This window comes from Orbicella franksi, chromosome 12, assembly GCF_964199315.1.
Source record: "Orbicella franksi chromosome 12, jaOrbFran1.1, whole genome shotgun sequence".
Classification (NCBI taxonomy): domain Eukaryota; kingdom Metazoa; phylum Cnidaria; class Anthozoa; order Scleractinia; family Merulinidae; genus Orbicella; species Orbicella franksi.
In genome coordinates, this window is record NC_138156.1 from 9,433,762 (window position 1) to 9,448,035 (window position 14,274).

Genomic DNA, 14,274 nt, shown 5'->3' on the forward strand with positions numbered 1-14,274 from the left:
CATGATCTGAATCTTGACACTCGCCAGAATCAGATTGCCTGGAATAAGCTTCAAACAAATAATTTTTATCTTTCACACAGTCGTTTTTCTTTACTGTCAAAATTCTACTCCGAGGGAAACATAACTAAGTATCAGACACATTTAACTGCTATTACCTAACTGATGGGACTGCATTGCATATTTTGTGTTTGATTTTTTGGAAATATCTTCAATAATATCTTCCCCTTGTAATAAAATTCATTTTTGGCATGCAGTGAAGCAAGGTTTTAGCTAGGAATCTCGGAGTGGCCGTCCAGAAACAAATATGGGGCCAAACGGCTTATTCCCCTAGAGGAATAAGAAAATTTTGCGAAATTGAAGCTTTTTTCAACGGTTGCGTTTTCCACGATTCTCAGCCGATAAATTTAATGAATCGATTGGACTTGGATAATAATGCATCGAATACTTTGTCAAAAACTTAAAATAGATTGAAACAGCCTGTGCTAAATGCATCAGTTGTGTTAACACCTCAACGTTTCTCTTTGATTACGACATTTGTTCAACGTTGATCTTAGCGGCCATCTTAAGGTTACAGTATACCTTCAGATCGGCAATTTTCTTCAAATTTGGATTTTTGGTTCAAAGTAATGGTCGAAGAGTAATCTCTAATTTCTGAAAACAAAATTGAAAAAAACTCAATATTGGCGGAGAAATGGAGGTTTTACGTTACGGCCGGAAGTAAAAGTTCCCTCTTGATTGACAGCCCTATAACGTGTACGCAATCAACCGAGACTACTTTCGCGGGAATATATGGATACCACGAATTGGCTGGCTACTCAGATCCAAGCATTTTTCGTATTAGATGTAATTCTATTAAGTTATAAGTAAACATGGACCACGGAAAACTCTGTTTACCAGTTCGAAAAAGCGAAGAACGAATGAAAACACATCAATGAGTGAAGAAGCGAAAGTTGGCCTCGCGGATGAAGCTATAGCTATCGTATCAAGCAGGCAAAAAGATCGAGTCAAGAGTAGAGAAAGATTCTGTAAAGGTTTGGGAACTCGACAGCTATAACAGCGACGTGTACATTGACTCTTTTGTTGAGTCCGATACCGATGAATCGCCCAACTCATTGAGATCCATTGGAATATTATCCATGCACATTTGCTCCGCCGCGCTTTCTTTTGTTCAGTTTGTTCTCGTCGCCCAGCCACTCTAGCGTTCGTATCCTTTTTCGTCTTCCCCATTTTGCCAGACCAGCTTCAAGAAAAACCGAGCTACAGAAAAATTATCTCTCCGCCTTGAGCGCATTGCGAAACTCAAGGGTTTTTTCGAGATTCACGCGTAAATTTCACCGCGAGTTAATGGTAGTAAATTTTCCAAGCGCTGATTGGTTCAGTGATCTGAGAACCCAGTTGAAGGCGTTTGTGGGCGGAGTTTGTTTGCGAAGCAAGAGATTTTTCTTAGCGCTGTTTTCTCGAATAAATTTTTTCGCTTGAAGCAGACACTTTAAAGAGTTACAACTCAAAGGGGATTTGTTTGATTGCCCTCAAATTTGGACAGTAGCTAGATTAACATATAAAAAACAAAAACGTCTGCGAATTGTTTATTTCGAAATATTTTTTCTCCGAGAGCAATTTTTGTACGATCACTTCACATTTTTTAAGTCCTATTTTGAAAATGTTCTGTAACTTTTTACTGCAATTGAATGTGGCAAAACGCAGACACGCTTTTTTAGCACTTTTTGTCCTGAAACCGGGGAAAAAAATAAATTGGCGAAAAACAAAATTCGCTTTGACTTGTAGCTTCCAAAAGGTGATTAGGACGCTCGCATTTAGTGGCCGTGAAAAAATCGGCACTTCATTTTATTTCAAAATTTTTGGTATGGTTTGATAGCCAGCTCTATAAGCTTTAATTTGATATAGGGGTTTAGGTATCTACAGCTTAAACCGAACGCGCTACATCGCTTGGACGTGAGACACCCCTGAAGGTATACGGTAACCTCAAGTGTTACGGTTCGCCAAGGGTGTGCTCATCTGTGTCCACAATCGTCATTTATACATGTCAGATGTGAAATCACTTCAATATGCCGAGGCTTTCAAAACACGGGTTTTGCTTGCTTAAGTGCACACGAATCAAGCAGGATGGCTGTTAATCCATAAAGGTTTTTCTCCAAGGGTCTTTGGCTACCAGTGTCCATATGAGGTTGCTGCTCACAAAATGTGTCAGCCTTGGAAGGGGAAAATGAACGTTTTCCTAATTGAATAGAAAACCAGGACCAAGAAATTAAAACTGCAGTATAAAGTGGTTGCCAAGGTGTGCTTCAGGCGTGCACAGTTTGTGAGCCCGACAGTGCAATTCTTTCTGCAGGATTTTTTTTCCCTTCACTTAATTCTTCTTTGCGCGAATTTGTTTTTTCAGTCACCCTCCCTTGCATGAATTTTTTTGTTTTGTTTTTTCCCCCACCCGCCAATCACTTTTTTAATGGTCCGTCCCTTAAAGGTTTGCTTTATGGAAACTCTTCAAATATTCCTGAAGACTCTACGGCGGCAAGTTAAACCGCAAATTAATTAGATTAGACTTTGAGGCGGTGCAGTGGTTCTTTACAGATTCCAAAACTGACTTTTTCTCACCAAAAAGGCTCTCAGGCGTCGAGAAGTATAATGGGACGAGGAAACTCAGTTCCTCAAGTCTACAGATTTCACGACGTTTTGTAAAGGTTATACAGTTTTTTATGCGTCTGGTTGTTTCAAGTCTTCAATAAGGTAACGCTGTTTACCTTCAATAATATCTTCTCGTTTAAATAGGTTTTGATATCGATATAATTTGAAGTGGTTTCGTGAAATATCAAAACCGAAAAAACTACGATCATTGTTGGCAACAGAGCGAGACCATACTATCGCGTGACGATGTTATAATTTAATTGGCTCTTGTCATAAAATGAGTCAGAAAAATTATCCAGAATCAACACCAATCTGCCGTTTACCGTTAGCTACTATTGCAGACTGCATGATGTTTAGCTGTCTTGCTGGTAACAGCTCCATGTAGTTCTAATAACCAAAGCCTCTTATCGATTGCCGAAATCAAACCTTGATAAAAGTACGCTTGATATCACATATCCTAAGGTGAAATAAATTCTAAATTTGTGTTTTCCCCTGTACATCGTTGCCAAAGAAACTTGTTGGATTAACCTTATCATAACTGTTAAGAGCTCTGAGTGCAGCTACATCCAGGGACTTTTAATTCACAAAAAAATAACTCTTGCACGCCTTGCGTGCCTATATCCTATACACTGTCAATATAACACCTGAACAAAGCACATTGTCTTTATCATTATTTTGCCCAAAACAAAAGATGGGCCCAGAAATCAGTAGAAGCTTCGAAACGATAATCGCAGCCCCTCATTAAGAAAACAGGTTAGTAAAAGAAAATTTTGAAGCGGCGTAATAAGACACTCATTCATACTTGTAAGACTCAGAAAAATCTTTTCTAATTTGGAATAAGATATTTCTTTTCACCCAGATCTTTTACCTGTATCGTTACATTGACAATACACGGTATTATTTTTGCTTCTGTAAAGTGCAACTCCAAGTAAGGAGATGTCTTTAAAGATCTTCTTTATCAAGTGAATACGGATAACCTGAATCAGTGTGATCCAGCTGAGGGAACCAAATCTGCGACAATCAATGAGCAAACAATTTCTTGAAGCCAGTCTGATGGCCTCTGAAGATCCTACTGGATTGTTTTGAATTGAATTCAGATACTTAAAACTATCTTCTCAAACTCATTAATTATTCATGAGCTGATGACCCAATCAGCTCGCATCAATTGGGTCAGGTGCATGTATGTTGATACCCAATGAACATACCGATCAAGACACGGTAGATTAGTTCAAAAACTGATCAAGACACTGATCAAGAAACTTGAATTTTAATCAGTCTTAATTATAATTCTAAATACAGCATTTTTCCCGCTTAAATCATTGCTTACAACAACAATACAGCAACATATTATTCCTTCTTAGACATCGTTACATTAATTGTACAGTTTTTGAATTTTCCTTTCTGGAAAACAACATCCGTTAAAGATTGATCCTGTTTCTCTGTGGTAAAACATGTAGTTGTACTAACAACACTTGGACCTAGGATCTTTGAAACTTTAGACACATTTTCTTCTGTAGGCTTTTCGTACTGCAACAATGCATTAGAACGATGCCCCGACCTTTCGCGAATCAATTTTTCTTCAACCCCAGAATTGAACAGGGAGGAAACACAAGTAACGCGCAAACTGTGAGCGGTTTTGCGTTTAAAGCCTGCCGCGTCGCACATGTCAGGCAAAATCTTGTTCAAGCTGTTGATGCCTACGGGCGCTTTATCGAATGCGAACCTAGTTTTTGATGGCTTAAAGTAAAATGCAGTAACTTCCTTTGCATGAGTCTCAACTAACCCTACATACAATCTGAATATCTCAACAAGGCACGGCTCGTGCTTTTCCTCAATAGAATGACAAACGTGCTTGACCACTCGCGGCACATACTTTAGATCACAAAGACCTCCATGATAAGTTTTAGAGGCATTTTCTTCAAACTTAATAAAATTTGGACCAATTTCAAAGTTGTTTACAACAATATTTCTGTGATCTCCCCCCCGCAACCCAAAAACTTTTCCGTTGTAGAAATAGATCGTGTTCAATAACGACTTAGCTGATGTAGTTCCCAGCAATTTCTTTTGCCAGAATACTGCTTCTTCTTGCTCGCTCACAAACTCCTTTTCCTCTTTCTTACACTTAATGTGAAGCCCTTCTCGAACGCCATTCTTCATCTCGGCATCTAAGCAACGTCGGAAAAGGACAAACCTTCAAAAAATAACACACAAAATTAAAGTCCTGAAACAGTGCATTTTAAATTACTAACCAATTCGCTCTAAAAGTTGTCAAGTACCTTTTGTCACTAGCGTCCAGAGGATTCAAAGGTTCTGGTCCATTTTTCTCCTCCAAATAACGCTTGAGGGCACAAATGATACCATAAACAGACTTCGGAGGGTATCTTTCACCGGACTTTTTAGCTACCTCCATCACAAATTTTGACAACCAATAGTTCAGCGACAGAGCGTCCATTCCAGCAATATCTACACTCACAGCGGTAACATTGTGTAAATCGTAGTCCTTGAAGAGACCGCCACAATCTAATACCGGAACTTTAACCTCTCTCAACCTCTGCCATTCGGCAAAAATGTTCACAGCCCACTTGTTTTTATACTTAGTTGAAACTGGAACAGCATCATTCACCAAAACACTTTCTTGAGAAGAGGTTTTTGGACCTCGAAAACGTTCTGATCTCCACTCGATCTCCATCACGCGGCATAATGTTAATTTATTAAAAATTCAACCTTTAAAACTTGCCCACATGGCCGCATATAAAAGATTCATTTCATTTACCATATGAATAAAAAACAGACAATAGCCTATTGAGCACGCCTACTAATTACCTATTCTTCGAAAAAAATTCTCATGCTACTTTGAGAAGCCAGCTCAAAAACTCGTGCTTCGTTTTTCATCACGGGTTCCAAACACCTCGAAACAATAAAAGCACTCCGCCTTCGGCGTCGTGCTTTCATCTGTTTCTCGGTGTTTGGAACCCATGATGAAAAACTCGCACTCGTTTTTGATCTATTACGTAAAAGATTCGTCTTGTGTCAGCATCTTGCAGTCAAGAACAACATCCGCAAATTCCTGTCACTGTCATTTCTTACCGCAAATCACTTTACGGTGTGTCAAATCATAATGACTGTGTCGCAGTTTTTCTCGCAACGCACTCAGATCAGTAGGAAAGGTTACTTTGTTTAGGAAATTGAAACATGGAATCACGTATCGTATCGTATACAAGGCATTACTACTAAATTAGCAATCAGGAATCGAATGTTCAGTGATATTATTCACATAATATTGTAGAATTTTGTAATTGCAACTGCTAAACTACAAAATAACAAAATTACCAGAAATTGTAAAGTTGATATATGAAGAAACAATCAATTCTATTCTACATAACAACCCTATTTACATCGGCAGGCTCTTTAACGGCCTGTCTCGTATCAGATCGAGACTGCCTCACATGTTAAAAAGTTCACAACTGTTCAAAGTCAAGAGATTTTCTCTTGTCAAAGTCCTTTATAGTTTCCAAGGTGCTACAAATTTAGGCTGAATGGAAATCTCCTGAATAAACAAATTTATTGAACCTGGTGATATATTTCAAAACTGAGAGCTTTCATCCTCAGTGTATTTGACTGTATTTGAATAAGTCAATTAATTAACCATTTATTTTACATTAAAAAGAAACCCCGGAAATTGTCCTTGTTCAACTTTCGTTCCATTGCTGCTATCAGAACTGTTTCGAAAATCAAATCTAACTCCTGAACAAACAACAGAACGTTGACCATTTTGACCAAAACAAGAGTTGGCGCCATCAGAAATGGAGGCTTCCAACTGGTGTCTGAAACCTTTCTTTATGTCAACTGGACTGTCGAAGAAAACATTGAAACCGTGGTAAGAACCTAGATCTGACTTGATACACACTGAAGAAAATTTTCCTGCTTTGTTACAAAGTTCACTCCAACTAAAATCACTCAAACGTTTTATCCCAATAGCTACAGAATATTCACAATTTTTGCTTCCGCAGAGTGTTACTCCAAGTAAGGAGATGTCTCTGTCGACCTTAAAATCAAGACAGTCTTTTTTACCCGGTGAATAAGAATAACCTGAGTCAGTGTAAACCACGGAACCAAATCTGCAACATCGTTCAAACAATTCCTTCAAACCAGTACGTTTGGTCTCTGGAAATCCTACTGGAGTGTTTCGAATTGAATTCAAATATTTCACTATGGTAATAGTTTCGTCTTGTGTCAGTATCTTGCAGTCAAGAACAACATCAGCAAATTCATGTTGGGTCATCACTGGAAAACGTATTCCTTTCACAATCTGTTCGCCGAGAATTCTTCTTTTTTCACTTCCATCTGTCGATAAGCCTTGTTCTTCACATCTCTTTGTCGCCCACAAATTCACCGCTTTGAACAACTCTATCTCTTCAATACTCAAAGTGTCACGCTCGATCACTGCTTCAAGTAAGGATCTCTCAATTGTCGCAAATCCATCTGATTTCACAGCCTCTTCTGTATGTTTATCGATCACTTCCCAGCATTGATCCACCAGGTTTTGCTCTTCAAAATTCTGTGCTTGTGGCAGGATACCTAAAACATTCGATGCATCTAAGTTATCCTGCAGATATTCCGAACATTTATCAACCAGTGAAGGCATCATGTATTTCTTCGCCATATACAACACTCCCATCACATTACTTCCGCTCAAGACCACTTCATCGCTGTACATGTAACGAAACAACTCCAACAGACTCTCGTACTCACAGTCAGGGAGTTCAATGAAGTCTGTAGTCTCTGCCAGCTCACCGTAAAACATGGCTTCAAACACAGGACTGCTAATCGACAGCACAAACTTGTGAGCAGGAATCACTTGTTTACTTTCACTTTCGCCATTGAGCCCTCCTCGCACAACAAACTTGACATCGCTGAAGAGATCATTGTTGAACATGTGCTTGCTTCTTTCTCTGATAGTTGGCTTTGTTGTTTGCCAGTTTTTCTCGATCACAGACATGGCTATGTGGTTACAATCAGCGAGATTTTCAGCTGTCTCGAAGGCGATGTTTCAACCTCGTTCCCAGGGTCTCTCATCTTACCGCCCCCTGGAGCGAGCGAAGAGAGACCCTGGTTGGGTCTGGTCACGTGCCACTTTGACAATTAAGAACATCAGGGAGGGGTCCTCTGTAATCAGCAATTTGTCGCGTTGAGCTTTGTCGAATTCGAAGTATCGCGCTGCGACTGCCATTACCCGCGGCGTTTATTAATACTTAGCTTTCAAGCTGAAATTTCGAATAATATCTATTCCAACGTTTACCTAAAGGTTAAGCAAGTCTGTCTCGAGGCAATTTAGTGGTCTTGATTTTCAGTGTTGCCGTCTTACCCACTGGATTTATGGAAAGTCAGTCATTTCAACTGTGGACGTGGAGCAGCGCAATTTCATCCCGGAGTAATTGTTGTTTCTTCTTTGAATGCACTTGATCAAATTGATGTTCACGGAATATTTTAATCTTTGTCCCTGGAGAGCCAATACTTAGAGCCTTAAAACATATCTTGCAATAGAAACGAACCTAAACAAAGTATAAGCACGGCATGGCAAATTTATACAGAGGTGTCACTCTGAGAAGCGACGTGCAGTTTACAGCGGAAACCATGCAGACCTACGATCTCTAAAAATATGCTGTAACACAATCAAACGACTCCACTCTACTTATAATTTCCATTTCTTCTAATAACACAGCATAAAAAGTGCCCCTCAGAAACACGCGTGAAGTAAAGAAAGGTCGAAAGATCGAAAATTAAATGACAATGTGCACAATTGTCACGAACCGTTGGAGTCACGTACACTAATTTATTAACGACACAATAAAAATTATATTTTTCTTTTTCTTCTTCTAGCCTCCTTTCGGTCGAAGATAAATCCAGTTTATCAGCAACGACGGCGAAATGCATACCGCGACGAGTTCGTTGTATTATACTTCGCGCTCTGCAAAATTCGGGGCGCCGACGGCGCGGTGAAACTTCAGTAGATCTTTTCAACCTTTGACGCTCCTTTCGAAGTGACTTTAGCTTTCAGTGATAAATTAAAAGGCCCTGAATTCTCTAGAATTATTTAATCGCCGTTCACAAGACCTACACTTCATTCTGAGGTAAAGCTCAAAGTCAAAGATCTTCCATACACAGCCTCGGTCGCGGTGTGTAATTCTCCATTCGCCTTCTCGAAGAGATTTTTACAATATGTAACGTCCTTCACTGAACCATACAACCTTCAGCGACTTGGATTTCCGCTATTAGATGATGGATAAGTTTTCCTCGGCGTTTGCAGAATATTACCGCCAGACATTGCCGCAGAACATATCGTTCTTGGTTTACTTTGATGACAACACATCCCGCACTCCCGTGGGCTAAGTATAGACAAAATTCCTACTAGGCCGCCCATCCCTTCAATAATTTAATTGTCATCTCCCAGATTCTGGGAGACACGTGACCAGACCCAACCAGGGTCTCTCTTCGCTCGCTCCAGGGGGCGGTAAGATGAGAGACCCTGGGAACGAGGTTGGCGTTGTTTGTGAGAAACTCTGGAAACTGAATAAATTACACTGATTAGTCAGTCAGCGGTGGTCGAACAAATTTGCATCTCATTTTACTAATGGGCCACACTTCACGCTAGCCTGAGTTGGCCGTCGATAAAACCAGGAACATGGAACATTCCTGAACATCCCGGAACATTCCGGAACATCCCGGAACATCGAATAATTATCATAATTACGCGAAAAATATGTAAAATGAAATTTTAAAAAATTAAATCAAACAAAAATAAACTGGTATCAGCTCGGAAAATAGAAACAAAACAAACACATAAAAAAGGAAAAAAGAAAGAAAAATGAAAGTGACTGCAATGAGTGAAGGCTAGCAACTAAGAAGAGTAATCCATTCCTTCCAGCCGTTCACCGTCAGTTAAATCACGTGACTGTCCTTTATTCGCAGATTTCGTTCTTCACAGAAAACTAAGGTGGTGGCGTTCGAACTCCTTAATCAGACCTAAAAGTATGGGTACACGAGTGTGATTTCTTTATTTAATTCATTACGTCAATACAAAGATATGCGTATGCACGATTTCTCATGAAGAAATAGTTTCTCCATGAGATAGAAATAGAAACTCTTCGGCATCGAGTTTCTTGTCTAAACTGGTTCGAACTGCTCGACCTCTAATGACAGTGTAAACAAATACAAACAAAATTTAAAAACATTTAGCGACGCGCGCGCTGTCTTGCGGGGTCGCTGGTCAAAACTTTATTGTGTCTAGAAATATTTGTTCCAAGTGTTGGCGATCTGAAATTGAATTCTAAGTGTCGCCAACAGTTCAAATGCATCTCCTGGAAAATGTTTGTCCAGTACAAGCTAATACTTAATTAATTAAAAATACTTTTACCGCAGGCTATAATCTATTCATCGCTAGTTCAACTTCACGTGCAGATCGTTATCTGACATTCGATCAAACTTAGTTTTCTATCGAGCTATTCGAACACCACCAAAGTAAACCAGACATGCGAAAACCGCGCGTGAACGCGCTGCTCTATAAATCTTTGATTACCACTAGTTTATTAATAATAACTTGCTTGTTACTCGGGCTTCCGGAAAGGCTGAGTCTGCACTTAGCGGGTCATAGTGCCAGGCGTTCCTAGCGGAGCGGAGCGAAAACTGGGGATTATAGCGGAGCTCCGGCGGCCCGAAGGGCCGCCAAGCGGAGCCCCATACTCATATGGGAAAGAAAAGGAAACCCATGAGTTGATTTTCTCATGGTTATCATGGCTAGCGGTATTGCTCGTGGGCGCGTACGCACGACGACGACGACGACGACGGCGAAGGCGACGGCGGAGTTGCCCAACATGGCGGCCATACTCCAAATAATAGGTTGACAGAGACATGCAGCCTTGGTTTACCGTGTACTTCCTTGATATTGGACATCCATGTTATGATCAATTGACACCTGTCGATACAAGGTATCCGCTGACCAGTATCACGTGACCATATCGCGGGCTCAGGTTTACAGCTCTTCGAGGTCACGTGTTTTCTTGAAGTTGACCGCTGACCAAGCGCTGGTTATCGATTGGATCGCGGGCTCATATTGGGTTAGCTTGTTGGAAACAGGGCAGGATTGCTCGGAAGCCAGTTTACGCTAACCCAGGATTAAAAGTTAATCGAATTATAACTTTTTCTTCTATACAAATGTGTTTTGCTGTTTTGTTTTGTGTATATGGTGATTATTAAAACTCAAAACAGAAGGCCAAACAATATACAGAAACCTCACCGCAAAGTTACAAAACTCAAATCAAAATTTTACCTTTTCGTGGGTTAGCTTAATCGGGCTTTGAACAACCCGGCCCAGGAGCTACGCTTTTAGGCTGGCCTAAATCTATATATTAAATAGCATCATGAAGATGGACTAGGGACAAAACTATGAATACTGACGTAAAAAGCAACTGTATGATGCTCCGGCAAACACCTCAGATGTTGAAGAAATCAGGGATCAAAAAAGGAGACGCAATGAATAACCTGGCATTCATCGTCAGAATCGTTCATGTTTGTGTTGAAAAACAGACTGCTGAAAAGCGACGTGACGCAATTGGCGGGAAAGAAGAGGAGCCTGCACTCATTGTGGTCAGTTCAATGAATACCCAACGCTCCCTACCCCTCTGCTACCGACTCCCCTATCCCCAATAATATCTTTTCATATTTCAAGCTGATACCAGTTTATTTTTGTTTATTTTTTGTTTTAAAAATTTAATTTTACATATTTTTCGCATAATTATGATAATTACTCGATGTTCCGGGATGTTCCGGAATGTTCCATGTTCCTGGTTTTATCGACGGCCGCCTGAGTTTGTACGAACTCGTTACATCTGAGGAATCAGTCGTATTTAATGTGAAGCCAGCCTAATATCCCAACGAAGCTTAATATCGAGCTTAATATAACAAGCCGGAATCTATAGTACCTCCATGAAAATGCTCAGCCGACAAAAGGGTGTACATAGATCATAGATAAAATGGAAGATATTGCACAATTTTAAAATGTCGCCGCTTTCCGAATTTATAAAAAAAGGTTTTATTATTTCTATTGTTTAAATTATTTCCCATTTCCTTGGTAAGCAAAGCCCTTCATAGCCTTGGTAAGCAAAGCCCTCCATAGCCTTGAACCCAAATAAGAATTTCAATACAGTATATAGATATTCAACGTCACGAAAAAAGCTACCCTACGCCTTTTTGCAGGCGCAAACGGGAAAGAAATTAAGAGATTTAAAGCCACATCAGCGTTGGCTGGTTTCCATGCGGGTCCTCTATCCTGGTGGAATTAGAATTTGGAGATGTTGGTCAGGGAGGAAAACTGGAGAACCCGGAGAAAAACTCGGAACAAGGCGAGAACCAAGAACAAACTCAACCCACGTCGGGCACCGGGCCGGAATCGAACCCGGGCCACATTGGTGGGAGGCGAGCGCTCTCACCACTCCACCATCCCTGTTCTCCCTAAAAAGGGGTGGGGGAGGCGAAAAACACGAGGTAGAATGTATGAGAGTTAACGAATGACTTGTAAACTAACTTGTAAACTAACCTATTCTTCACTTCGGCCTCTGTAGGATGACACAAGCTGAAAAGTTCAAAACTGTACAACGTTGTCAGGTTGCGCTATGCTGCAGTACAGTGACTACTTTGCATATGTCTGCAGAAAAAAGAGGGTCTGGCGATTTCATTACTTACGTATAACCCAAGTATACATGGAGAAGACAACCGACATAAGAGATTTTTAAAAGCACGTTTCACATTTCATTTAAAATTATTGACTAAAGGGTTTTTAAATTAAAAGACATCATCATGATTAAAAAGGATTCTGTGATTACGTATACAAAGAGGCGATACTTTAGCTTTCGTTTAACCTGTACAATATGTGAATAAAAAAATTCTCTTCACACTATCTCAGTAACAAGAGGTCTTTGGGAAAATTCTTAAGGGAAACATTCGCTCAGATCCTAAAGCCTAAAATCCCTCCTCATTAAAAGGATTCTAAAAGATGAGTTTCCCAGAGAAGGAGACTACTTGTAGTCGGCTAGGAAAGAAACCCTTAAGTCTACGTGAAAGACTACAGTCGAACCTCTGATTGCCACCAGCTCTCGTAAGCGACCACCTCACCTCAGCGACCAGTTTTCCAAAGTGCCAAAAGTTTTCCACTCTCGTCACTATAGTTGGAACCTCTTTTGAGCGACCTCCTCTCGTAAACGACCACGGCTACTTTTCGAGCTAAAAATTTGAAATTTTCTTTTGTGTTTAACCTCCCGTAAGCGATCACTTGATAGAAAATGGAGCAGAAATTCGGCAGAAATTGAATAATAAGGTGTTGTAATATTATCGCATTTCTTGGTAGTACAAAAGACGGAACTTTCTCATTGGAAAGTACGGAATTTTTTTTCTCGAAATTGACCTTTTCATGATGAATAAAACATTTACAAATTTAAAGAAAAATGTATATCTACTGTACTCTCTTAGTCTTAAAAGAGACGACGTTTTAAAAAAGTCTTATAACTACGCTGAATTATTACTTATTTACTGCTCAGGCAAGAAAAGTAAACAGTTAACATGTAAATCACCAGCAATATAATAGGGCTGTCAAATTTAAAGCTAGCAATCCAATCCTTATTAGTTGATGTTCAGTTCCCCAAACGTTTAGACAACATTAAAGATTAAGGATTTTTTTTTCGGGGTCAAGTTCCCTGCATGAATTGATTTTTTTTGGGGGGGGGGGGTGGGTGGGAGGGGAGATATTCTACTGTCACAATCTGAATCTTGACACTCGTCACAATCGGATTGACTGTAACAAGCTTCTAACAAATAATTTTTATCTTTCACACAGTCGTTTTGCTTTACTGTCAGAATTCTACTCCGGGGGAAACATAACCAAGTATCAGACACATTTAAGTGCTATTGTCTAACCGGATGGGACTGCACTACAATCTTTTGTTTGATGTTTAGGGAAATATCTTCAATAATATCTTCCCCTTGTAATAAAATTCATTCTTGGCATGCAGTGAATCAAGATTTTAGCTAGGAATCTCTGAGTGGCCGTCCAGCAACAAATATGGGGCCAAACGGCTCATTCCCCTAGATGAATAAGAAAATTTTGCGAAATTGAAGTTCTTTGTTGCGTTTTCCACGATTCTCAGCCGATAAATTTAATGTATCGATTGGACTTGAATGATAATGCATCGTTAACTTTCTCAAAAACCTAAACTAGATTGAAACAGCCTGTACTAAATGCATCGGTTGTGTTAACACCTCAATGATTGTCTTTGATTAGGACATTTGTCCGACGTTGATCTCAGCGGTCATCTTAGGGGAAGTGTGACGGTTCGCCATGGGTGTGCACATCTGTTTCCACAATCGTCATTTAAACAGATCAGTTGTGAAATCACTCCAATATGCCGAGGCTTTCAAAACAAGGTATGTGCTTGCTCAAGTGCAAACGAATCAAGCAGGATGGCTGTTCATCCATAAAGGCTTTTCTGCAAGGGTCTTTAACTACGAGTGTCCATGATGAGGTTGCTGCTCACAAAATGTGTCAGCCTTGAAAGGGAAAAATGAACGTTTTCCTAAATGAAT

General features: G+C 40.0%; 1 protein-coding gene and 1 pseudogene across 1 annotated transcript; both read right to left on the reverse strand.

Annotated features, from left to right (window-relative positions):
• Positions 1–3,585: 3,585 nt before the first annotated feature.
• Positions 3,586–5,332, reverse strand: LOC145463877 (uncharacterized). The gene is made up of 3 exons (XM_081447672.1): positions 4,920–5,332; positions 4,741–4,834; positions 3,586–3,639 (listed from the first exon to the last, which is right to left on the reverse strand). Exons 1-3 carry the CDS (start codon positions 5,330–5,332, stop codon positions 3,586–3,588), a joined length of 561 nt encoding a protein of 186 aa, XP_081303798.1.
• Positions 5,333–6,111: 779 nt separating this feature from the next.
• On the reverse strand, positions 6,112–8,115 carry LOC145463366 (BTB/POZ domain-containing protein 6 pseudogene; annotated as a pseudogene).
• Positions 8,116–14,274: the final 6,159 nt, after the last annotated feature.